The sequence below is a fragment of the Corvus kubaryi genome, unplaced genomic scaffold (assembly GCF_017639235.1).
Source record: "Corvus kubaryi isolate FWS band 111438036 unplaced genomic scaffold, C.kubaryi_AGA036_p1.0 37385, whole genome shotgun sequence".
In the NCBI taxonomy this organism is placed as follows: Eukaryota; Metazoa; Chordata; class Aves; order Passeriformes; family Corvidae; genus Corvus; species Corvus kubaryi.
The window spans coordinates 4,898,034-4,925,195 of record NW_024581127.1 but is presented as its reverse complement, the minus strand read 5'-3'; the positions used below and the strand labels follow the sequence as shown (position 1 = coordinate 4,925,195).

The window sequence follows — 27,162 nt, the reverse complement described above, 5'->3', positions numbered from 1 at the left end:
GCATAGCAAGTCCATCACCTGTGGGATGAAGGGGACCCGCTGCCTCAGGCTTGCTCACAATCAGACATGTCTGCAGTGGTACAAACATGAAATGGGAAGTGATACTCAATAACTTGTCTAGGATTTCTGTGTGTAAAAGAGCTCAGGTGTAGCTACTCTTACAGGAGCTCTGTACACACCAAAGGAAATCTGCTCCTCCTGAGCCCTGGGAAGATGCCTCAAAATGAGTCTATCTCTCCTGAGGATAATGAATTGCACTTTTGTACTTCCCACTTGATCCCTGATGATCATTATGCAAACTATTTGTGACACTGGCAACGGGACAAAACCTAAAAGTATTGTCACTTAAACCTGTGACAAACCACAGCCACAGTTCTGAACAGCCTCAGGTCACTCCAGCCCACAGGGAAGGTTTTGCAGAGATGGCTTGCAGCAACACAAACCAGATGTCAGAATAGATCTCCCCCAGACCTTCTGTTATTCCTTGCTGAGACCACAAGGAGTACTTCCCCATTTCTTCTTTGCAAGCAGCTGAGAGCTGTTGTACCCACATATCACTTTTCCCTTTTCAGGCTGCTAATTGAAACTTAAAGACCTTCATTAGCCACTTCCTGTGGACCTGCATGGGGGATTCATGCCATAGAAAGGCAAGGTCATTGACTAATGAAACCTGACAAGTCTCCCTGAGAAATCCTCCAGAATTTCTGACCTCAGCAGCTTGCTCTGTCAGAGATAACCATCCCATGGCAGAGTCAGGAAAAGAGATGTGGCTCAGCTTCTGCAGGGCTGTCAAGCCTCAAACAGACAGACCTTTAAGACCTCCACACAGCAAGTTTTGCTGCTATTCCTTTGCCACCTCCCTGCAGAATTGCTTTTACTTCTTTAGCTACTTGTTTGCTCTTAAAATTGCCATTTTCTCACTGGACTGTGTATTGCTGCTTCTTTGTATGCTGTTTACTCATGTGCAAGGAAACCAAACGTAATGGCCAACTTTCAGTATATTGTCTGGTTTTGCTACCAGGCTCTCTGCCAAATAATTACTGAATTTCGAAAGGAGCAGGCAATAAAACATGACAGGAAAATGCAGGTGACTTCTGCAATCACTTCCCTTCAACAGTGAAATTATTAAGAGCAAGACAAAGCTGTCAGACACGAAAGAGGTGTGGGCTCAACAGGCCTTTGAATTAAATCTGCAGTCTCGTGTAACAAGGCTACTAATCTGATGCCTTTTCCTGGTCTTAAAATCAAGAGTCATACACGGTTAGAAGGGGAAAAGGGATTTTACCTTGGTATTTATTTTAAGGATCCTTAGGTGTACACGTCCAGGTCATATCCATAGAGATGCACCCCGCCGAGTGTGTGTCCCCCCCCATCGGGTATAACATTATAGGTTTTACTAATTAGCATATCTATCAAAGATTCCCCAATGAGAGGCTCAAGTGAGCCCCCCCTCCCCAAGGAACCTTCCCCTGGATGGTTCTATCTTGGTTTACAGAATGTGTTCTGGAGAGGACCTTGGGGTCTGGGGCACACTGACCCCTGGCTACGAAGCTTCTAAAATCTTTAGTCTCTCAGCTTGACAAACAAGTCCAAGAATGTAGGCAAAAAGTACTAGGAGTACAGAAGTATATATATATGTATATATACAGGGGTATAAAAGAAAAGGCAAAAAATCTTCATGGCATCAATCCCTTTTGCAACTTAGGTTCCCTGAGCTCCCCCTCACACCACACTTTAACCCTTTGCTGGGGTAGTTGTCACACAAACCCAGGGGAGGGAGGACGACTGCCCGCACGTCCCGACACACCGAAGCGAACTGCTCTTCTTCTCCAGGAGTGGCACTTGGCCTCACACACAGAAGACAAGAGGCTGTCACAGCAAGGTGTAATGTTTGGGTAATTGCTGGTTTTCTCAGCCACTTCAGGTGAAGGGAAACATTTGCCTCTTCTTTGAGAAATCCCCAGCAATCAAAGCCGCTGACTGACAGCGCTCAAGGGACTGCAGCGGAGTCACTGCTCGCCAGTGACTCCTACTAACGAGCAAACAATGACGGTAAGATTGCTGGGAAGCAGCTTTTCCAGAACATTTTTAGACAGTCTGCTTTTTTATCAAACACCAAATAATTGTAGAGCTTCCTTTTAAGAAAGGAAAGGAAGTTTTCCACTGAAATTCGCTTAGTGGCTTTAGAGTTAGTGTATTGGCTCAGTAACTAGCTAGTGGTGTAGCCTTTTCCTTTGAAAACCCAGCTCCTTCATCTTCCCTTTTGCTCATATAAAGCAAGCAAAGTCAGGCAAGGCAGCCAGGACTCATGTTATGATTCGTAATCGTAGGACTGAGAATCTATTTTCATTGACTGGATAACAGACAGAAATGGTGACTCTGCAGCTGACTCCCAGGACAGCATGTAAGATATGCATGGCATGCTGTAAGCTTTGTAGTCTCCTTTGCAGAGGAAAATTCCCTAGATAAGGACAACGGTAGGGAAGCAAAGGAGAAACAGACTGACAAATCTTACAGCAGCAGAAGTCCTCAGAAAAAGCTAAGATCTTCTCTTTTATGGATAGAAATAATTACCATAAGCTAAAACAAGAAAAAGAACAAACATTTAAACATCTGAACTTGAATAATTTGTTTAAAGTAAGCCCTCGCAAAGCACAAATGCAAACAACCTTACTTCACCCCAGTCTTCCTGGATCAAGACATGTCTCAGAGCAGATCTCCTAACACCTACAGAAACAGTGACAGATGAAGAAAAGGGAGAAACTTTAACTCTTACCTAGTTTAGGTGCCTTGGCAAAGATTTTTCTTATCCTTGAAGGCCAAAACAGAGCTGGCTTCCTTTAAAAATAAATAGAATTGTTTACTAAGAATTGTCTGAATCCCCAGTGATTTACAGGTAACTTATGGTGTATTAATCTCACATCTAAAGTGAATAATTCTTAGTAATCAGAGAGACTCATAAGTTGAAGGAAAGAAAAGGACAGTTTTCTCTTCCTCTTACAGTTTTTTACTCCTACCACACACCAAAATGTCATGTACTGTTTGGATATCTCAGTTTATAGGATGACATACTCAACAAATTCAACTTTATATCAGGACCTCATTAAATTTAAAGCAAAATGAAATGGGGCTCAATGCTCTTTATTCATACAACATAAATTCTCTAATTCACCACTTTCTTAATTCACAAGTTCTCCAGCTTCCAAGCCCTCTAGCTCGTATGTTGCTCTTGCTGTGCCTCAATGGCTGTTCCAGAACATGTTGGGGAGTGGCATCAGCTGTATGTTGGGCCAAAACCAGAGCTGAGTGGACAGTCTTCCTTGCCCCTTGCCACAGGCCAAACTGAGAAAAACCAGTGCCTAGGCAAGGGGTGGAACTGTTAGTCCTCTTGCCTCGCTCAGGGGAAGATTTGGGCACTCACTCAAGCCTGAATCAGGTAACAACTGGTGATTCATTTTTTCAACACAGGGAGATATGTGATCAACATAGATATAAAAATATATCACTAGCCAAACTAATAAAATACAGCACGATAGTACAGTAATCATAGGATGTAATATAACATGCAATATGCCACTTGCAGATGGTGCATATCTTGCAAAAACACCATACCAATGGTGTTCAGCAGTTTGTTCTACTTGTGTTGCAATTCTGACAATGCAGCCAGTATCACATTTGATAGCAGTGGTCACCTGTTCTGGGCAAATAATGACCATTTCGTATTTGGTGATAAAAGTTGTAAGCTGCTCAGTTTGAGAGCACACTGTGTCCTGTGTTGGCCCTAAGGGACCAATGGGGTCCATGCTGTAGGCCAATCTGACACCAGAACGGGTGTGAAGTTTGCATTATGGTCTCTGTCAAGCTGTCCATGGGTCTCTAATGACATTAGGTGTTTTAAGATGGTTTTTGCTTCTCACTACCCAATTCCAATTTGATTGCCAGTAAATTAAATTAATTTAGCCCAAGTTGTCTGTTTTGCCTATTACTGTAATTGCTGAGTGATTTCTTCCTGCCCTTATCTCATGAGCTTTTCATTTTCTTTTCTCTAACTGAGGAGGGTAGTGATAGAGTGGCTTTGGTGAGCACCTGGAGTCCAGCCAGGGTCAACCCTTCGCAGCTGTATAGCAAGGAATTAGTTTAATTCTGCCACAGAATTAAACCAGCCCTGGACACGGTGTGTGTAGGGTAAGTATTACCCAAATTGTTCACTATTTCAACCCCGATCACAGGGAATTTCCACCCTTCAGAGGCACATGCCATGGGTTTGACAGAGTACACTTGCTGAGTAGCCCAAAAAAACTTTTCCTTCCCTAAGACCTGTTTGAATATGGACAATGCAGTCCTTTATTTCATTACAAAATCTACAGGTGACCACTCTCCGTACTCCTGCATGACAAATAAAGTCCTTAAAGCACCAATGATATTTCTTACAGAAGTAGCTTGGTGTCTTCTGAGTGATCTGCAAAACTACTCCAGCGGGTAACGGCGGGGCAGGGAAATCTGGATTTGAGTTCACCCCCAGGCTGTAGATTTTACTACTTTCTCCTATCTTCCTTAAGCTTTCCTCAGTCATCAAATACTCTATTCAAGTGAAAACCCTTCTCTGATCTGTGTATAAACCTAAATAAATCTTTTTATCCATAAGTGATGATAGAATATTATTGTGTGGAACCTCATTCTTCAGGTTAGACTTAAATTCACATTTCATGGAGTGGCCAGAAAAAGGTAAAACATTTCAGTAAGTTATAAAATCAGGATTCTAATTACTGTCTGCTATTAAATAGGACAATGTTCTGTAAATGAAGTGCTAACCTGGTAAGTCTAATAAACCATCTCTTCATTTTATTTTGCTGGCATCAACAATTCCATCATCAAACACTTAAATTTTTGTCAATAAGACTGCTGTACAGTATTTTTTGAATGCAGTGTAAAATCAGCCTTACATTTTGTGGACTATGGATTTCCTATTTGCTGAACAGTCTACAAATTTGAAGACACATACAACCCATAAACACAGAATTCTTTATTTCTTGGCACATAAGTTAGACTAAATATTGTGTTCAGTATTAACACTCACCCATGGAGAAGTAAAAACTCAGTTAAAAGAAACCTGTTCAGGGATTCCTTTAGAGAAGACACACATACAAAAGTCTGAGAGGACTACAAGCTACTGAAGCCTCTATGTTTAAATAAACATCCAGTCCTGTTGGGTTACCTCATAGTCTGCTGTTATGAGGAGCCTCAACCATGCATCCTTTTATCTAACTATTTGGGGGCAGAATTTAGTTTCTGTGCCTGGTCCAGTGTGGTCAGGACACTCTCCCAGCTTTCTGGTCTGCCAAACATGCTTGAGACTGGTGTTTCCCCAGTTCAGCCAGCTGGGCAATGAAATTAGGATCTCCAGGCTCTGTCTCACTCTCTCTACAACATGGCCAGGATTCCAGTGAAAACCCTTTCAGGACAACATGATTGGAGACTCAGCAGCATAATTCTGCATTAATGGACACTTCAGCTCCAGCAAGAGCATCACCTTTCTGTTCTCGTGCCACCTCCTAAAGCAGGCTCACACTTGGTTGCCCCATTCTCCCAGCAGTGCAGGGTGCAAATCTGAAGGACCACTCACAGCCATAACTGACAGCAGCAGCAGAAAGTCATCACCTTTAGAAAACTGCTGTTTGAGTTTTGTGGATCTTCTTTTTCACATTCTTTTAATGAAAATCTAGCTATTCTTTGAATTTTTGTGAAAATATGGGAGTGTTTTTTCCTCATTGCATGGAGCATAACAGACACTCTACAGCTCTAATAGGAGTATTCTTGAGGTCCCATATCCACTCATTAGCAATTACATAGCCTATTAGCAAGCAGGTGAGTGTCACATTTCAAAGCTAGGCAACGAAAGGTCTTAATGCCATGGAAGTGCTATTGGAATAATTTCTGCAGAAACCTAACTTTAGACTAATTTTCAATACTTGTAAAGACCTGTCCAAACTGTATTGTGTCACACGGTCTCACCATAACCATTGCAAAGACTTTCTGGCTCTGAATAAAATTAATGTGTTTGTATCAACTTTCATCATGTGCAATTTGTCCAACAGTTGTAAAACAACACACAATGCTTTCTTCAGTTTTGAACAGGCCATGACTGATAAAACCAGAAACAGGAGCCAATTCTTAGAACATCTAGCATGTAGGTTTAAATTAATTGTCTCACATTACCACTGGATTTTTCAGCTCTCTGAATGTTGTAATACTCTAAGCTGTGGCTGCTTAACACCTCTTAACACAAGGTACATCTTGCAAGGAGAAACAGCTTGCATATATTTTCCACAGGTCAGTAGTGTTTTGTTGGTCAGTTGGTTTGGGGTTTTTTTATTTTTTGTTAATTTGTGGGAGGGTTTTGTATCTGCTTTTTATGAAGTTCAGAAAATACTCAGATGACCTTTTATCTTTATGGATGAGATCTGTATCTGTACAGAAAGGACATGGAAAGACCTAATGAAGGTCATTAGTACAGAAATGGCTTCCACCCCAATAAATTCAACATATCCATGCTGTAAGGGTATTTGCAGCCCTGACCCGAATGGGGAGAGTGAAGGGAGCACCTGCATCAGGCTGAGTAGGAGCTTGGACTGCATCAGCCAGTGCTAAAAGAAGCTCCAGACCCTTTTCTATATCTGCTGCTAAAGCTTTTATATACACATGGATATAGTCATACACACACACATATACATTATTTCTTTAATCAGCTATTGTCTTTATTTCTGTATTTCATTATGAATAAACATTTTTAGCATCTGTTGATAAAAAAAATTATCATTTTGTGGCCATATGTATAATATAGAAAAGCTGTATGAAGAATAAATTTAGTTTAGTAGTCAAATAAATTTTAAAAGATATATTTATATAGAATAGCTGGAACTTGTCTTGAAAAGAAAAACTGAAAGAATGCAGAAGAGCATGGGGCTGATATGGGGGTGGTAACTGAAGATAACAACAGAAATAAGAAAAAATGTTTTAAATAAATACTATGCCTGTAAAAAAGAACGGCAAAGCTGCATCTAAAAATAATACTCATGAACATGTCATTGCAGGATTTGGTCAGAGTAGTATTCCAGACATTAACAACACTACCAGAAAAAAAACCCCACAACACAATTTAAAAAAAAATTAAAGAAAATGTGCAGAAGACATGTTTTCTGTTTTCACCGGAACAGTAGCTTTCTGCCAAATGCCAACACAGGAGGCACTTTGCACTATGAAATACCTTTGTTGCAGCAGCCACCATACAACTTAATAAAACTGCTCACTTTTGCGAGACAGGATTGTTTTCTATTATCTCTTGCTTTCTCACAGCATAAGAAAACTAGGCTGGTACATAACACTAATCACAGTTTTTAACTTGGATCACTATTAGTTTCTTTAATATTCAAAGCAGCCCTGCTAGAGAGAAAAACAATAGCTCCAAGGCAACAGAAGCTGTTCACTTCTCTGGATAGTATTTCCCAGCCTTACTTTCAGGCTGATGCCGAATTACAGAGCTAGATCTAGCTGCTTGCTAGATCCAGATCACTCTCAGTTTCTCTTCTTTCTCCTTCAGTGCACACAGGGACACGGGGAGAAGGGGGGAGGTGGAACCCAGGCTGGAGCTGGTGGCTGCTGGAGCGGCCCAGGTGTGCCAGGGGGACACCAGCACAGGAGGTCTCTGACCTCGGGCCAGGACACACCACTGCAGCCTACTCCTCTTCCCAGATGCTCGAGCACTCAGGGGCAGTTTTAGCCAGAATTACCATACAAACCAAGGACCCCTCAGTGGACCAGGAATCCTTGACTGCACTCTGCTATGTGCTTCCTCAGTGGCTCAGCATTTCTTACAACTGTACTTGAGTGATGTCAATCACTCTCCGATTAATTAGTCTGGTTTCAATTACTAGGATAATTAACACCTCATTTAAAGCAGAAAATAGTTCTCTTAATTTCAGTACTCTATGACTAAATCTGAGTTTGCCTCCAGCCCAACAGCTCCCAAAAGCCTTGACCTGATAGTGCTGATTGGGAGCATTAGCCCAAAAAAATTACAGTACTACAAAGACTTTCCAGCTCTGTCTATTCCAAGATTTGCGGGATTTTTCAGGACTTTCAACACATATGTTCCTCAAAGAATACCCAGGACATTGCAGAAGATTCCTTAAACAACCACACAGAGAAAAACTCTGCTGGCTGCAACAGTAGCAATGCAAGTGATGGCCGCATGAGATACCATCTTCATTTAGTTATTTTTTATTTTCATAAGGAGCATAGAAAGGTGCTGATTCAGCCAGTGATCAATCCTTCAACAAAACCCTATTCAAAACTTAACTTGTACATGGAGAAGGGTGAACCTGAGTCACTTGACTAACCAAAACCCCTCTGTTTTGTGGGAGATTTTTGTGCAGCAGGTGTTAAAGTAAGGGGGGGTGGGGAAGTTTGCTACTGTGTGGAGAGATCTGCAGGAAACAGAAGACCTTCAAAAGTGTATTTTCTTCAAGAAATCAAGGTAACAGAACCTGCATTTACAAGAGATTCTTATTCAGTTTTAAAGCTGAAAGGAGTCAGATTTTCCTCTGGAAAGGCTAAACAAGCATTTTGGTCTCTTGCATTTCATTTGATGAAAGCAAACACCCCAGAGGCAAAAGCTATTTAATCCATAACTAGCAATCACCAATATTCCTGATTATGTAAGAGTCTCATTTTCACATACTTAAAACAAGTATTTCTCCTTTCTGCTTTGGTGTTTTAACTCAATCGATTTTCAGGAAAGACATTTTCAGTACACCTAAACTTTGATCATGACAGTGACTGTGAGGTACAGTGTCACTCAAACATGGGCTTGTGTTCCTTCACTTAGACTGGGATAAGCTTACGGGGTGCTCAGAAGCTGAATAAAGATTTTTGTTCATCAAAGCAAATATTTCTGCAGATTTGGGGAAAATGCCTGTACCACACTGCTTGAAATGTCCTATGTGATTGGGTTATTAAAGATGGAATCATTAGGCCGGAGCCGAAAGGGGGACGTTAAAAATGAATGACAGTGCTGCCTGAAATGAGTATGTAACTATACATGCAGCCTTAATATTCTTCTAGCATTGCTTGGAGTTTTTGCATAAAATTTCTTGCAGCAGGAACCTTTGGTTTTTTGACAGATTCAGACTGACAGTCTACAGGTGAAAAGCTTTCTGCCACATTACAACTTGTTTGAGTCATTTGGGACCATAGTGACAAGGACAGATTATGTGTGCGCACTTACCTTATCGGGGCCAAGCTGCAAAAATCCTCCTTAAAAGTGGCTTCATTGACTTAAGCAAGTTTGTGTCATGCTTAAGGATGTGTAGAATCTGATTCCATGCACAGGGCTTCCTTTCAGGTTTGATTGCTCATTTTTATTCAGCAAGAAAATAGCCTGTCAGTCGTCAGCAAGGATAAGCTCTCCAGCACTGTAATTCTCAAAGCAGTTGTTGATTTTACAAAGAAAGGCACTAACTTGCAGCGAACCTCCTCCTTTTATTCTGGGCTTGATACAACTATGGAAATGTTATTAAGAACGTAAAGCCTAAACAGAGTGTATTCCATTTCTTTCCTGAACGTTTAGGTATTTATCTTACCTGTTTGAAGTCAAAGACTGCCTCTTTTTCCCCCCCAACAGAAATGAACAGAGCAAAACTAATATAAAGCATGCAGGCAACATTGTGCAGCTTGCTTTTATGTGCATCAAGGAAAACCATCCAGTCCCAGCAAGAGACAACAGACAGAAAGATTTCCATCTGACTACAGTGCACACTAGGGCAATGCACCTCAAAATATATTGCTTTTTTCTTAGTTTCTCAGCCTCCAGATAGAACCTAAAAATAGAGAATATCACTGAAAGACTCAGTGATTTGGTCTAAAGATTGCACCAACGTACTTCTTGTGTTAGGACCTTTTTGATAACACAGCCACATTCTTTATTGTGGTGAAAAATGAGATGGTTTAGTTTGCTTACCATCTCGTATTTCCCAGAACTGTGATCATTGTGATATCCCTTGGAAACATGCTAGACCATTGCAAAAAAAGGCTGAATTTTATGGCAAACACACATGACATCAATTTAAACATCCAAACAAGGCATATGGTCAAGACCCATCAGAGTTAGGAATCTGGCTGTTTCTAGTTTAGTAGTCCAGCAAAATCCTTGGGTTATGATATCTGCTCTACTGCGTCATGCTATATGCTTTTCAGATTGTTAATTCTTTAAAATACAAATTACAGTGGAAATTGCACTGGAAAGTAAGAATTACTCCAGTCTGCCATGCTCTGCAGAAAATTATCTTGCATAGCACAGAACGAGTCCCCCATTGTGTAGGATTTATGGGCTGCTCTTTGGAGATGTCAATCAATCTTCACTGCAGAATTAAGGGATTCCAGGTCCCTCTCTTGGTGTTAGATCCTTAGTAGGTACTCTGCGGCTGGCTATGATTCACATTTCAAAGAACCCTTAAAATATTATTTTACTAATTTCATAAATATTTATATGGTATGCAGTAGGGAAGCAACAGTCCTGATTACAAGCTACTCACAGGAGGCACCACTGCAATCCAAGTGCTAAAAAACCAGATTGTTATAATCGTAATTACTGAATACCTCGAGCTTATGTGACAAGTTTTAGCACTTGTCACAGAATTATGGTGTCTTAGTCATCCTTGTTGTATTGACAGAATGTTTGGAAAATCACCTCTTTCAAATAAAACTAATATTAATATTTGACTCATGGATATTGCAGTGTTTGTCGATCAATATTTCAAATACCTTGCCTTTGAATGTATATTTTAGGTAACTGTTTACACCATGTATATTTTCTTCCTTATTTACTTCCATGTTTTCAAAACTGAAATTATATTTATCATTCGATTCTGTATTTTCTCCCAGAACACTGTGATTTTTGGGTGAAGAAGTGGACTATCACAGCAATTGGTGGTACCTGTCAAAGAAGCAACAGTAAAACACTGAGCAGCCGTGTTTCCATTCCCATCACAGCAGTGACAGTGACTGTGGGCTCTGCGGAGTGTTGTCCCTCCAGCAAGGCCAGAAGAAGACACTTCCTCCTGTGTTACTCCCCATTCTGCTCACACTCAGGCTTGGCATCTTGAACAAAGTAACTTTTGTATAAAATATTTGCTGTAGAACCAATACCAGTCTGGAAGGAAATACCACTTCTTTATCTTATCACAGACTTCTCATCTACACTTAAATACTACAGTTTGCATAATGACTGTGCTCAGATTGGGATATACAAAATTACATGTTGCTGAATATTACTGTCTCTGTCCAGCTCTGTAGCTCACATGCATGCATGCACAAACACGGCTAGCTTCAGTAGGAAGTCAGTGACAAAGAGATGGGAAGGGTCTTTGCGTGTGTTCCAACAGGACCATTTATTGCTTCCACACTGTTGAAGGTCACACAGGCAAAGGTGAAAACAATACGGAATTCAGAGGTTTTATCCGGGGGCGGGAAAAAGGCGGGACTAGGGAACGGGAGCAATGGGGAAGCTCTGGGGGAGTGACAAGGGGTAGAGGCTGACAGCCAGCCGGGGGAGACAAACGGGAGCGTATTGACATAGCAGAACAAGCATCCTGGGAGAAGCCTCTTTCTCTCACCATGACTGCTAAGTCTCTGGCACCAGAGACTGTCTTACCAAGAGCTCTCTCTGTCCCTTGTGCCACAGGCCAATCGGCCGTCACAGCTGAGTATGTCCAGCTTGCAGCTTCAACGAGATTTGGAGACACTCAACACCTCTAGCAGTGTTTATCGGAAGTTGGCACATACGGTCCAGGATGCCATAAAAATATGCTTTAGCTTTTGATCAGCACTGAATGGTCAGACAGTTGGATGAGATTATCACTGAATTATTTTATTCTAAATTTTGGGTACCTATCCATATACTCTTAAAGGTGCATAAGGAGGAGGCATATGAGTCTGTCTATTTGTTCTATTTGTTAGAGCATGTACTTTTGATAAAACCAGAAGTACTTAAAAAAAATTATAATTTACAAAGTTGAAATACATGGTTTGATCTGCTCTCCCTGACAATTTGCTTCCTGTTGTACTCTTCACACAGTTGTAATGTTGCCCTTTGCTCATCAATTCCAAAAAAAGGCATATAAAGTCATTTAGAACTGGGCTGTGCACCTGTACCCAAAAGGACAGCTCAGTTGTCAAGTAGATGCTAGTATGAGTACAACCATCACAGCTTGAGTCCTGGTTTGTCAGCAAAATTACAGTGATTTTGTGGCATAATGATCTTTGCTTGAATAATACCTATTTGTCATAAACAAAAGTAGAAAAATATTTATTTGCTGAAGCATCTCAAATTTAAATGAATTGAAGCCTCCTTTTTTAAAAGTTATTTTGTCAAAATAAATACGCAACATTCTGAAGTTATCAACATTATTTATTTCCCACAACCACTTTTTTCCTTTTTACTCATCCGACAGTACTGTTTCTTTGTTTTAATATTTTGGATTGTTCTAGATAAGATATTACTTTAGATTTTTTTTTCTAATGATCCCTTTTCCTCCTTAATTAGAATATTAAAATTACCAAAACTTTTACAGGTTAGAGAAACTGTATAAGTAGCAGTCAGAATCACTGGAAGGTAGCTTGGGGAATCAGAAAGGAATACTCCTGCTGACAGTCATCTGTGAAACTTTCATTAACGATGTTCATTGTTCTGTCTACATTACATCAGTGTCATGAAAGTATCTTTAATGCTTTATAGATATAAGGAAAATTCCACTACATGCAATATCCACTGACATGGAGCACATCAGTGTGATATAGGATTAGAAAAGGTAACTACCAGTCTGTTCAGCTGATATTCAGATGTGAAATAAAGTCATGTCATTCTAAAACAAGGTCAAATTACTTCAGGGTCAAAGTGAAAAACAGTTCACTCTCATATGCACTATGTTTTTATTATTACCTCCTTTAGACATCTTGTAAATGAAGGACAGATACTGCAGTTCTATTGCTTTCAGAGAAATATTTCTAAAATTTTGTTTTCTGTGTTTATCTTTATTTATTGCATGGCATTTGGTTTTGTTGTTGTTTTTTTTTAAAGTTGTATTACTGAAATTGTTAAACTGCACTGCTATGCTAAAACACAAAAATTATGGGTAATATAGTGAAAAGTCTGAATGGAATGTGGCTGAACAGAATGTATTCAAGAATTAAACCAACTTCATAATCAGTATGGAGGTACTTCTTCAGTAGAGATGCCAAACCTCTCAGAGAACAAAACACTCAGTGGATGTGTGCAGTAGGCAGAAGTTACAAGTTAAGAAAAAACTACAATCTACTCTGTAGTTCTCGAAGGTTTTGTGCGGCACAGGGAAATGGGCAGACAGGAATCTTAATACTTAGAATGAGTGACTGTTCCCTCCTGTGAGCAAACAGCCAGGCTTGCTATTAAAAGTTTTGCTTTCTTAGTTATGTCAGTAAGAAATTATTTTAGCAAGAACTTTGAATTTAAAAACACAATACTTGTAGCTTAGGCAGCTGTTTAAGCTAAAGCTCAAGGGGAAAAACATATAAATATTGTGGGTTTTTTCTTTCCATCCAGAATCTTCGGGAAGCTGTCATAATTGGCCAAACACAAGTATGCACATATATATATATATGCATATATATTAAATATATGTATTTTATATACATATATTTAAGTTCTCTTTTTGCCAGTAGCAAAACGTATCTTGAAGAAAAGAGGTTATGGACATACCCATCTACAGCAGCCAAGGGATCTACAAGGATGCCTGGGATCCACAAAACAATACTTGTGCACAGTGACTATTATCCAGGATTTCCAAAGTCCAGGCATTCCTATCACCAGCTAGAAGACTTTCCAAATTTCTTTTCTCCTGTCCTCTCTCCCCTAAGCTCTGCAGGCAGGAACCCCCTCTCTTCCCTCCCTCCCTCCTATCCCTTCCCATTAGAAATGTCACTACCCCATCTGCTGCCCCCAAACTCACTCGTGCTGGCAGGGACTCACAGGCAGAACGAAGGCGCTGAAGTCATTCAGCATAATGTGCTACACAGACCCTTCCAAGGCAATTGCTAGCATTTTCCACCAAGAAAAAAATTGTGCAGAAGGGATTAATGCTGCTATGGTTCTCTTTTGATGCCTGTAACACAGATCAGGACACATCTCCTGCATCATTAAATCCAACTCCTTCTTGCTGCAGGCACCATGTAATTTATTTGTTCCATGTGAGTTTGTGTGCTTTTTGCCATCCAAGCTAAGTGGTGACCGAGGGTTTGTTTCCCTGGACACAAGAGATGCTATTGTAATATCTGAATTGCATGGAAGTATCTTTGTGCGTCTATCTCAAATGATGTAACAATTTAGCCAGCAAATGTACATGTTATTGTGGTCAGTAGGACTTCTCTCACTTGAAATTATGTATGCTTTATTGCTTTTATCAAATAGAACTGTAATAACACAGCTAAAAAAGTGTGCACTCTTATTGGAAACCACATTGTACAGGAACTGCTGCTTCTTATAATTACATATTTGGCGACAGAGGGTGAGGGGGTGAAGAAAAGCTATTTTCCCATCTGCAGAAAATCCTGACAGCCTCTTAAAAACAACAGTAATGAGGGAGAGAAAAAGAGATATTTGTGAAGGCTTTAGATATTAATTTCACATAAATATGCCAAACACAAACCTTCCTTGAATTACTTTTGTGAATTACGGGAGGAGGTTTTGCACAGTTCACTGGAACTCCTGGCAAAATACAAGGATCTCAGGGCATGTAGCTCTTATAGAATATTTAAAGAAAGAAATTCTTAGTTGATGTTTTGTTTCACAGTATTCACATCATTCCAACTCTAGACAGAGGGAGAAAATGAAGAAGTAAAAAAATGGATCGAAGTTTACTGAACCAATAAAGTGAAGAAAAGGGAAACATTCAGATCAGTCTTTACAGAGCCCAGGTAGCTCACTTCATCCTAAGTAGACTCCTACTTGCTGTGGAGCCCCAAATATGGGCTCAGGGAAATTTGGAAAGGAAATAAATGTCAGCTCTGGACAACAGCAGAAGGAAGGAAGGAAAGCCTTTTAAGAGCTCTGTCCCAGCAACCAGACATGCAGAGCAAAGCTCTGCCTTCAGCTCAGCCCTTCACCCTACAGCATCACAGCAATTTCAGGGTAAGTTGTTAGCATGATCTGACACTTTACAAAATCTGTCTCCTCTAGACCAGGGGAGAGCATGGTGTGGCAGTCACCAGCACTGGAATAAGTGGAAATTTCCAGTCATAGAAGGAGAAAGCTTGAGGCCTTTGAAGTCTTTGCTTTATAAAGTGTGGCTCCTGCGCCCTGCCTTGCAATCCTATCAGCTGGTATGTAAAACTATAACCCTTCAATTGAAGATCTATATTATAAAAGTCTGCAAGGCAAGATACTGAGTGTATATGTTCATCTGTAAATGTCTCTATTCAGAGACAGAAATTCTATTTAGGCCTTTACAAGTACTGTAAATTTTCTGCAACATCCATAAAGCATTAAAACATGCTTATCTGAAATAGAGCACGTGAATGTCTTTGATCTCCAGGAGCTGTTAATCTCTCCTACTTGTGTTACTTGCTGCTTAATAAAACATTTCTTCTAACACCCCAAATAATCCAGGCCAGCAAAAATCTCAGGACGCCTTGTCACTAAAGATGGTTTTGAGACTTGTGGTTGCTAGATGCCGGCAAATGTACACACAGGGACATCATAAGGTAACATTGTTCCTTAGGCCAGTAATTTGAAACAGACACTATTTGAAATAAGCTAAACAGAGGAAGAAAGGTAGATATTGCTTGTCATGCCCTCTGACTGCTTTTTGACTGATATTTCAGATCAGGAATAAATTGATCACAACTGTAGTAAATAATCTCAAACATAAACAGAAAGTGCTGCAATACTCCATCCTGGACTACTCCTGGAATGATCTGCAGTCTGAATGCAAGCACAGATGTTTTGCCACCATCACTTAGATGTAATCATGGCTTCTTGTTTCCAATCATTATGCAGTTCTACTTCTGTTTTTATTGACTCTCAATGATTTTGCTTTATGTAGCCAAACTACCCATATTAAACCCAAGTTTTAAATGGAGTATCTACAAACTCGGGTATGGGCGTTTTTGTTGAGTTTTCTGATACCAAGTTTGAAAAACATCTTTCGTTATGTGTAAAGTGAGATTAAAATCTTCATGTCTCCTAATTTTCATGCTTGGTATTTAGCAGTCTGAAAGAGGGTTGGTTTGTTCTGGCTTCTAATTTTTTCCAGGCATTTGTAAGCAATCTGCTAGACACAGCACAAACTAGTAGCCAGCACAAAGTGCAGCATCAACAGTGTCCTGTTATTTGGGGAAAAGTCTCTGAACTTGTTAAGTTCACCAGCCCCCCAGCTGTCTGGGGGCTGAGGATGAAAACAGGACAGCAAGGACAGCACTTTTCCTAAGGACCAAATCTTATACTCCACCAAAGTCTTATTGAAGACCCTGGGTGCAGAAGAGCAGCAGAGAGGGCAGGTGGGTACTCAGTGTCAGCTGTCCAGGGGGCAAAAGCGACAGGAAATCTTTAGACATGCTTCAGAGGAATAACTGAGAATAGATCAAATTGTTGGGTGACAACCATCCTCCTGCTTTTGAAGGACATGGCTTGTGTAGCCTCTGCTCCTCGGACTCTGAGCAAGAGCTAAAAACATTCTAAGAGGCTGCAGTTGCATCTCTGGATGGCTAAATTCAGCTGTACCATATCAGTGTAACTGGAAACGTGTTCCACTTTGAGTTTTATCCACATCAGCGACTACCACATAACGATTTGTTACTCCTCTGTTTCAGCTTGGTGTAAACAGAGCAGAAGAATACGAGACATCTGAAGAAATATCAGAAAATACCAGGAGAATAAAAAACATCTCTTCAATTGACTGTACAAACAAGTTTTATTGTTACAAGAGAAGAAAAAAAAACCAAAAAAACAAGCAAACAAAAAAAAAATCCCCACCTCCACCTCACAACAGGGTTCCCAAATTCAATTGCTGTGTTATTTTGAGTACTGATGAACTTCTGATTCTTGCACTTCAAAACTTCAAAACTTCTTGATTACTTTAGCTCAGCCTGAAGGACTCAACTTTATTGTAACTCAAGTCACAGCACCAAAATGCAGTACCAGCCTGACATCCAGTCAGGGTCATTCTGTGGATTAATCAGGATGCCTGATTCCCAGAGATTTTGTGTTCATTGGCTGAGCAACTGATTACGGCTGTGCTACAAATGAGTAAGACTATATATCATATAGCTTTCCAGACAGCACATGATGTATTCTACCTCAGGAAATTTAGTGTGCTTATTACTTCACAGCTTGGCTTCCAGTTGCTCACAGAAGTGACCTCCGTGTTCTGGAATTATTTGGAGTTTGTTGCACTCAGAAAGCATCTTGTTTTACTATCATGGTGAAATTCAAGCATATGACCATATTATTCTCAGAATCATCAGAGAATCCTTGCACAACAACACTATAATTGCCCTAAAACGAGCAAGAGAAAAAAAAGATAATTAGTGCACAATGCTGCCTGCTCTTGTCTAAGTAGCTGATTGGAACGGTTTTGGTGATTTCCATTAGAACTGAAAAAGACAGATTCCCATCAGGGATTGTTATCATGGGTATAGTCAGATACATGAGTGCATAAAAAAAAATAGTGCTCAACTTTCTTCTCATGACCAGAGTACTCAGGAAGAGCATTTCGTGGTCTAGCAGAGTCCCATCAGGAAGTGTCAGGTCTGCTGTAAGTTCCTCATCTATAGGAGGACTGCTCATGGCAGAGGATGCTCCTGTCCACTACCAGCTCTGGGCCTACAAGAGGCGTTGGACTGGATGGAGTCCACTGTTGGAGGCCCATGAGCTGAAGGGAGTGCTGGAGATTTTGGACCAGTAGGAGCTCCTTAGTGACATTTTTAGGGATTAATAGGGGTGATAAGGGCCTTCAAAAAGCTCAGGCAGCTGATGAGGCAGTTGTTGGATGAGAATGGCTTAATCTGAGGACTGATGCTGCTCCTGGTTTAACAGTGGAGCACTGCTTTTACTTTTTGGATATTGTTACCCCTCTTCAAATGGTTTCATGGAATAAGAGAGCAGCAAGTGAAGAGAATGTAAAATAAAGAATGAAATGGGCAGAAGGAATATTAATGGATTTACTCAAACAGGTAAAAGGAAAGACAATAATTTACCAAACAAAATGGAATTAGTAAAATGACTAACTAATTTCTTTGGTCTTTCCTTTCATAAAATAAAGGAGAAATGATAGAGGAATAATAACCTTAGAACATCTACCATTTCAGGGATGCTACCATTTTAGTGTCATCACTTCTTTTACAAAAAAGTTTTCTGACATCTCCTCTTCTGTTTTCTACAGTTTAGGTGAACATCTCCCTTCAGAAAAAAATATACCAGTAAGTATGTGGTTTTACTATTATTATTTCTTTATATAAAATGTTGAAAAGTACCTTTGGAAACGTTATTCTTGAACCTTTAATGTCAAATGCTGCTACAAGTGTTTCTGTAAAACAGAGATAATTATAATACAAAAGGTTACTTAACCATAAAGTCATCAATCAGACTGCCTAAATAACTTCAAAGCAATATGGCATATCTCTCAGCAGCAGTTGCCAATGCCATTTACACTTTCACTGATAAAGCCCTCACCTGGTTCTTCTCTCAGAGCTCTGACTATTTGTTGAAACCACATTAGAAAATAGAAATTTAAGCACAGTGCTCCTGCAACATCTCCTCCAGACACATCCTACTGTGATAACTCCAGTAATTTAACTTGAAATAGTAGTTCCCTCGAATGGTAACCAAAGAGAGCTGATACTGATTTTTAAAGAAAGGAAAACACAGACTTACAGGTCTTTTTGGCCTTTAGTCTGACATCCTGCCTGAATTCTCTGCATCTGAGCCTGTGTCATATTAATGTGTGTTAGCCCCTACCAAAGGATCGACTCTTCTCTATTAAAAACAAAAACAAAGCTTCATACCTGGGTGTACAGAATCTCTTAAAAAACCCATCCAGATACTTATCTAAATAAACTTTGTTCTGGATATTTGTAGTGCCTACATCACCTCTCAAGTTTCCTGTTCAGTCCAGTCAAATGCTGTCTTCCCATGTCATTTTAGAGATGTTAAAAATAAGTGTCATAATGAGATGAAGGATATTAGTAATCCTCATTTATGGAGATGAAAACTGCAGTGCAAGGATGTTAAAACATAGAATTTGGACTTTTTCTACGTTAATGGGGTTCTGGCACTGGAGAGCTGCCTGTTCTGAGGTCTGCTGCCTGCCAAGCAAGGTCTAGATTGTGGAGACAAAAATCTGTTTGCATGGGTTGATTGCACCACGTATTTTTACACCAACCTCCTTTCAGCGTTCCGCACACTGAGTATTCATCGTCAGCTCCGCTGCAAAGGAGTTCTTTCCAGATGAGTGCTTTGGCATCATCATACCAGACATGGAAGACCATCTTCAAAAACTGGATGTCACTTCCTAATTAAAACATTGCAAGTGAGAAAATGGTAAAAGATGGGGAGAAAAAAATGTATATGGAGACCTGCTACTTAGATAAAAACTAGATTTTGCTGAAATACAGTATTTTTGTAAGACTCCCCCCAAAACTAAAAGAGTATAAATCTTGGAAACTGCTACTTCCAGAAAAAAATCAAAAAGCAATTGTTGTTTTCAACAACAACAAAAAAAATTATTCTTAAAAAGTATTTGGGAGAACAATTTCAAAATCTGTTTTCACTTCTTCAGTAAAGAAAACAGTTTACTCAGCTCCACAGCTAACCTAAACGTGCTCAAATGAAGACCTTAGTTTTAAGCAGGTGTTGCAAACAATTGATCGTGAATGCCAGTAGCCATCCTAAAGATCTTTCCAGGGAAGGAAACCTCGTCCAGAAGGTGAAGTTTATGATACAGCCATTTCCTGGACATTTCATTAGCTGAGCTTGCCAGCTTAATTAACACTGGGTCTAAAGATTACAGCCAGGTTTGCACACAAAATCCAGTACCATTTCCAGCTTCTGGAACATGCGTATTCTTCATAGAAGTCCTGCCATAGTTGGATGGCCTGATGACACTCTCTCTCCTTTGAAAGACCTGGATCTTCCTGGATCTTCTCCAGGCCAGAAGAGCAAAATGCACATACACCTAAACTGTCTCAGATTTGCTCGTACAGTGACAGTCTGTGTGCAGGGCTCTGGTAACTGCTCCAAGTGAAACTCAAACACATTTTCGCAAATCATCATTTCTGTCCATCGCTACAGTTTATCCATTCCATTTTTAATTCGAGAAACTGATTTCCTAAATCATTTGGCATTTAGGATAAAGTGTCAGTTTTTCAGTTGTATTTCATTTTCAGCATTTTCAGAATATAATTGTCTAGTTAAGAGAGACTCACTTGGAATCCAGGTAAGAGCAGCCTTCCAGACAGGTTTGTTCATCATGCTGCAAGGTGTCAGATGAAATGTGAAAGCATGAGGTGTAGAATCTACAGAAAAAAAGCATTTCACATTGATAGTGTGAAAAGGCTTCTCCATAAAAATAATAAGAATATACAGTTATACACACAAAAAACACGTGCATATTTTTAAATATTTAATATAAGGTATATGCTATAAAATGAACCAATATATGTATTAAATATTAAATATGTATTTTAAATTATATTATTATTTTTACATTCAAAGGGCAAAACCAATATCATATTTCTTTAAGTAACAAGAGAAGTCAATGTTTGGTTGATGATCTTTTGCACACAAAAACCAGACAAAAGTACCTTTATTTCTCTTTTGAAGACATAAAAACTTTTTACTAGCATTAAGTCAGCATGGTCTTCTGCCGAAAATATCCCTACTTACACTAATCATGCTGACAACAGCTAAAAATGTTTTTAAGATATCAGCATATTTTCCAGGATAATGTAAATGAACCTTTGAGTAGATTTGCTCTGTGAGTGACCCACCTAGAATTTTTAAAACACACAAAATATCAGCCCATGACACAGTTATGGCAAGAAAGGACACACTGTGCTGTCCCAGAGCCTGACTGGTTTCCCAGCCTGACAAAATCTCACATTCCCTCTTTTTTTTCCACATACTTGAAGCTTTTCATTGTAACATACTGGTTAATTCAATAGGCATAATTTATACAGCAGAGTTTAAATCCAAGTTTAAATCCATTGTCTTCTAATATTTCCTGAACCAAAACACGTCTACTTCACTTGAGAATAAAATTCTCTCTCTCCTAGCTGCTGGAACCAGCATTGTGGTAATATTTATGTCTATGAAGTAAAATTCTTATAACAGGGTAATTAATAACAGAAGTATATTTCTTCTCACTTTTCTGTATTCATCAAAGAAACAAATTTGAAAGAAAATTCACAATCTCTCAGAGTAAAGTAATTATCATGCAGATTTAACAAAAGTCTTACCTATTTTTTACTTACCACAAAAAGTATATGACATTTCAAGATCGGATGATGTACAGAGGAATTCACTGACTCCAGGGGCAAATAAAATTAAAAAAAGGAGTCCAAACATAGTTACTTCTTTTTGCTCAGTACTCAGTGGTATAAAACTTAGTTTAGGAGAAAGAGGAACCAAATTCAGCACAGTCATCGTCAGTCACATGTCTTCAGGGAAAGTTCTGTTATTTATCAAATTCTCTGCAATCTTAGTTAATCCAACTGCAGCACCGTCAGTTGTCATCACACTAAATTTTGTTAAGAAAAAGAATTCCTGCTTTTGTTGTTACATTTTCCCCAGACAATGCAGCTCAAACCACAAGTGAAAAACGAAAGGGAAAACTGTGTGAAATGGGGAAGTGAAATGACATTATGAGTACCAGAAGCACGTAAAGAGCAAGTTTAGTTGACTCATCAGGTTTAACATTTTTAAAGGCACAATTTCAAACACAGTTTCCTGTACATATTAAAGAAGAGAAAAAAACATAATTGATGAAAACAAAGTCCATTCTTTTATTTTTATGGTAGTCAATACCTCTCACAAGTTTCCATAATAAATTTCTTACAAAGCTCACGGTGCTTTACGAATACATCTGAAATCTGGAGGAATGTAATTAGAGGATGTGTTTCAAATGGAGCTGAATGCAACCATCTGACGTTATTGAGTAGAACCACTGAAGTCCTGCATGATGTCAGATACCACCTTCAAAGTTGTATCTATCACAGTTATACTTCTTAGTGGGAACAAATTCAAAAATCAATAAAATTACAGCTGATAATTCCCACATCTGCCTCCCAGAGTCTCTCTGCCACCTTCTCCCGCACTCTTCCCCACAGTCTCTGCTGGAGAAGCAGCACTGCATGGTTTGCCCAGAGCACAGAGCCATGCCCAGGCCTGGAGCCAGGGGGACACCAAACATGAGTCAATTACTAACACAGGCTGTCCAGTTTTGACTGGCATGTTTCTGTAAGAACACAGAATCTGTCACAGCTGAAGGTAACTTACAACCTGATTTTATTCTGCGATGCTGACAACACCCCAGGTCACAGACTTTGATACTCAAGTTTGAAACAACAAAACAAAACCCTCTTAAAGCACTTTTGGTATTAGATACATGCCATTATTTCTGTCTGTTAGTGAATTACACTAAGAATTACATATTTGCCTGTACTGCTGGTCCCAGTTACGGGAACAGATCAAATTAAGCCTAATGCCTCATTCCAGAGAGCAGAACCCGCAGCTAACTGACAGGAAACACAACTAAATTTTTTTTCTCACGGTAATGAAATACGGAAATCTACCAAATTTAATGGAAGAATGACTTACAGAGATTAGGCACATTATTTTCTCACCAGTTACCTTATGCGTTCACATATATGTCCGCTGACTTCTCTTAGATCAGAAACTGGGTTTTTTTTAAGAAAAATAAGCAGTATGTAAAATAGACAGGTGTTTGAGTTTGTGCTAAGCTGGAAACTCAATAAAAATTACAACAAAAACAACTTAATTGTTGTAACTCTCCCCACTCCCCATCACAGCGCCTAAAAGATTTTATTCTCACAACTTCTGTGCATACCAGGGTTATATTTTACATATTATAAAGGTAAAGTAGCAGAAGATTAAAAAATTGTTTTATAGAAGTCTAAACATGTAACACAAAAGATAATTTAGGAATAACGATGTGCACAAAACCATGACTGATTGTGCCCAGGGATGGGGTAGTTCCCAGATTAGTTAAGGAAGGTGAAAATTCAATTAAAAGTGCCTGAAAGTACCAACTAATGAGCTACTACATGTAATAATTCACAAAATGAGATAAAAATTTGAAAATTTAATGCCGCTAGAGAATTCTCTTCTGTATTTCCAAACCCTTCTATAGACCACAAGAAGAGTCCCCCTGGTCTGATAGAGTTAAGATTTTTAAGAAATTTCTAGCATTTGGCTTTTAAGTGGGAATACAAAATTGTATAACTTTCCTGACAGATCTCCAGAGTACATATATCACACAGAGATTTTTGCTGTTAACAGGATGCTATAAAACATATAAGCCCTTTGTGATCATAGCAATAACACAGTTCTGTTTCAAGATGGACAATTTTTTCTTAAAAATAGTAAGACATGCAGTGGAATTGAAATAAATCAGGAAGGCAGTAACAGCTGGAAAAAAGAAATGGAGTAGTGAGACAGCCGCAAAGGAGCAATGAAGCAGCTACTAAAGAAGAGCTACCTTTCGCATGTACAGCCAAAAAAAAAATTCCTTTCAACCACAAAGCCATGACCAGTGGTGTGAAGGAGTTTAATCAGTGAGAAGACAAGCCAGGCTCTCTGCTGAGTCTTCTGTCAGTCCAAGAGGTTTAGCACACGTCCCAGGTCAGTCTGCAGCGGGCAGGAGGCGGCACTGACTGTACCCCACGGATATACAGGACTTCCCAGCTGAACACGCATCCCTCTGTGGCCAGACTTGGTCTGGCGTTGCTGCCCAGTGCTTTGGGTGGCTGATGCACTCACGGGCAGAGTGGAAAGAGCACTGCAGATTGACAAGATTTTACATAAAAGTTCTCTTAATATAAACGAAGACCAGCTCTCTGCTGAACTGACTTTCTAGACCTGGTCCAAGCATTGGTGTTGTTTTCAGATACTTGCTGCAGTAAAGTTATAGATGAGGAATGAGTCCCCCCTGGTGGTTCGGACCGACAGACACATGCAGAAACCTCCTGCTGCTTCCTGAGCGGGCTTCTATGGTACAAGTCAAGACTATTCCAGTGCTCTAAAAACTCAGAATAAGAAAACTCAGTTTAAAAGGATCTGGCTGGCTAAATGGGAAAACAGGCATCACAGCTAAAATATCCTTTATGACCGTGATAATAAAGCCTACCACCTTGACTGCTGTGTTTGGTCAAATTGCCATTAAATCAAAATAACCTAAATTATTTTAAAATATTTTCAGCAAATTCAGTTTTAGATGCTTGTGGCTTTTGATGCCAATATTGATGCAATTCATAGAAGTGACCTCTTGTGATGATCAGTCAAATCCCAGACTAGCGCACTAGTGGTGTGAAGAGTCTGTCCTGTTCCTTTCAAGTCAGCATGAAGATCACTGCAGAAGATTATAAAGTTTTTTATACTTTAATTTTACTAAATCCTCTTTCTTCACTATAATCTTTTTCTCATATATTCTGATCCAGAAGGAAGGTGAAAAGGAAAGAGAAGTGGAAAGAGCTACACATTAATGTTACTTCACTGAGGTTTTGTCACTATTTACTTCATTTATTTCAAAATTCTTTGCAAGTACATTCAGTAGGAACCAACTCTCATATCCAATTAACAGCACATAAATTTAAGTCTAAAAAATTTAGAACTTCATACCTAAGATTTTTAATTTATTTACATCTGAGATGCTGAGAATAGAAGTTTATTCCAAGCCTCCTTACTGATTTGTGGTTAAAATCCTTAAAATAATTCATATTTTTATCTTCTTTCTCAGTGCATCCAAAAAGTGCTTAACTTACTTGTGATTGCTTTCCAAAATAATCACTTTGTATTTGGATTTTTGGCTGCAGATGAGTACGTTGATCAGATAAGCACTTTTAAGTCACTAAAATCTCCCTTGGGAAAGATTTATAATATATGTGATCATAATATTCCATCACAGAAAAATAAATAACAGTACACCAGTATAGCAGGGGAAAGTACTCCATTTCAAAGTGTTAGTCAGACAGAATTAAAGATTATGTCTTAGTTCTCAGCATGTAACATAATTTCACTTTAATGGAAAACTCTTTTAAGATGTTAACCACATTTAGTCAATAAAGAAAGAGGCAATAATAATTTTCATTGCAGGACCATTTGTGAGTTTTTGAAGTAGATAGTTTTGCACCTGGACACAGACATGTTTATCCCTTCTGATTCTGGGTGTAGGGTTGATGCTGAAGGCACTTCAACAAAAGGGGGTTCTATATAAGGCATAAGACTGCATTCACAAAATAAAAACGCACTCAACTCTCAGCATGAAGAATAGGAAACTGTAGACTCTTCTCAAATCCCCTCACCCTATCTTTGACAATGTTTATAGTGCAAGTAGAAAGTCATGCCCAGGGATACAAGAAAGAGGTAGAGGATTCATTTCCTCTACATGCAACTGATAAAGTGCTTGAGTGTGCCATGGCAGTCCAACCCAAGAGCAACGCACTGGCACATATCCAGCAGTGAACTGGTAGCATTTGAGTAAGAAACCAAAGAGCTGATGGAATATAGAAAAAGTGCTGTGCATTATTCTGAATATATTTTGTTAAATGCTGTACGAACTTTGGCTTAGTGGTTTGATTTGAATATATCACATTAAACCACTGGAGACTATTAGAATGGAGCAAATACATACCAGGTGGTATGGTTTTCCTGTGGAAACAATTATGTTGGAAATAACTCCCTGCCTCTTGCCAGTAGCCTTATGATTTATTCTTTGCAAGCCAAGTTTAGGACTAAAACATACAGTTATACTCTAAAGTATTCATTAAACTATTAAAATTGTCCAAAAAAAGAGAAAGCAGTGGGTGAAGGGAGAAGAAAGGGATTTGTCCTACCTGAGGCTCATGGTAAGCACACCACAGCAACACTGTCCACCCTGGAATTCTAGAACTGGAGACAGCTGGACATGTTTTGTGGCTGTTTGCTCTTGCTCTGTGTTATTCCCTGCTTAAAATAGCTGCTTGCTGAGGTCTGTATAGCTTTGGGATAATCTTACTATAGTGGATCCAACTCCTAGCTAAGCACACTTGTCCCATTTCTCAGGCAGGCTGCAGCAGGCTATGCTGTACATGGGGCATGAAGAAATCCATGGTATGAGGCATGAAGAAATTTGTGGTATGGCCACAGGACTCTAGAGCAACCAAATTACAGAAGCTTACTGAGTTTCCATCCTATTAAGTTATACTGAGCAACTGTAATGATTCATGTCTGCTCTTAATTTTTACAACACAAAGAGATTTTCATGAAGTTTCCATCACCTAAATTAGGCCCTCATGGCACCATGCAAAAATTTACAGATTTTCTTCATCTTTGCCAATGTGATGACTTTGGTTTGTAATAAAGCAAGCTCCAGTCAAATTAGTTACCTCTTAATTCTACAGTGTGGTTAGGAGTGTGAAGTACCTCAGAGCTTTAAAGATTTCTCTTTGAAGTATCAAAAGGGGATAATTTTCTCATCAAAAAATTTTACACTTGCAAGAAAAGGATAACGGTTGTGGGATAATTTAATTTAAAAAATAACTTTAAAGAATGACAAGGAGCTTTGTACTTTATAATTAAGAACAGATAGGGACTAATGAATAATAACGTGGACAAAGCCAAAAACTTGAGAAAACAGAGAAGGTCACCAGCAAGAAAATAGCATGTAGTAAAAGACTAAAGCAAGAAATTGCACATATCCTGACTATTCTTCAAAGGGAAAAAAAAAAGAAGAAAAAAACCCAGTCCTCTATGATGTTTTGTGGAAGCTTTTAAGGCTGGAAGGGGATAGGAAGAATGTGTCTAGGAAGGAGGCCACAGTCGTTTCATATGGAATCACAGAATTAACTAGGTTGGAAAAGACC

At 39.2% G+C, this 27,162-nt stretch overlaps 1 protein-coding gene and 1 long non-coding RNA gene across 4 annotated transcripts; one reads left to right on the top strand and one right to left on the bottom strand.

Annotated features, from left to right (window-relative positions):
- Positions 1-2,586: 2,586 nt before the first annotated feature.
- On the top strand, positions 2,587-14,512 carry LOC121668506. The gene is made up of 2 exons (XR_006017404.1): positions 2,587-4,185; positions 10,939-14,512. It is a non-coding gene; the product is annotated as an uncharacterized LOC121668506 (long non-coding RNA).
- Positions 14,513-16,978: 2,466 nt separating this feature from the next.
- On the bottom strand, positions 16,979-27,162 carry LY96 (lymphocyte antigen 96). Of its 3 annotated transcripts, none has more exons than XM_042036340.1 (6): positions 26,155-27,162; positions 21,556-24,671; positions 20,509-20,598; positions 19,467-19,595; positions 18,559-18,611; positions 16,979-17,581 (listed from the first exon to the last, which is right to left on the bottom strand). In XM_042036340.1, exons 2-6 carry the CDS (start codon positions 21,725-21,727, stop codon positions 17,480-17,482), a joined length of 546 nt encoding a protein of 181 aa, XP_041892274.1. In that variant the 5' UTR covers positions 21,728-24,671; positions 26,155-27,162; the 3' UTR covers positions 16,979-17,479. The 3 variants fall into 3 exon arrangements, with proteins under 3 accessions (XP_041892274.1, XP_041892273.1, XP_041892272.1); XM_042036339.1 differs by having other exon boundaries at positions 21,556-24,341; XM_042036338.1 differs by lacking the exon at positions 26,155-27,162 and having other exon boundaries at positions 21,556-26,145.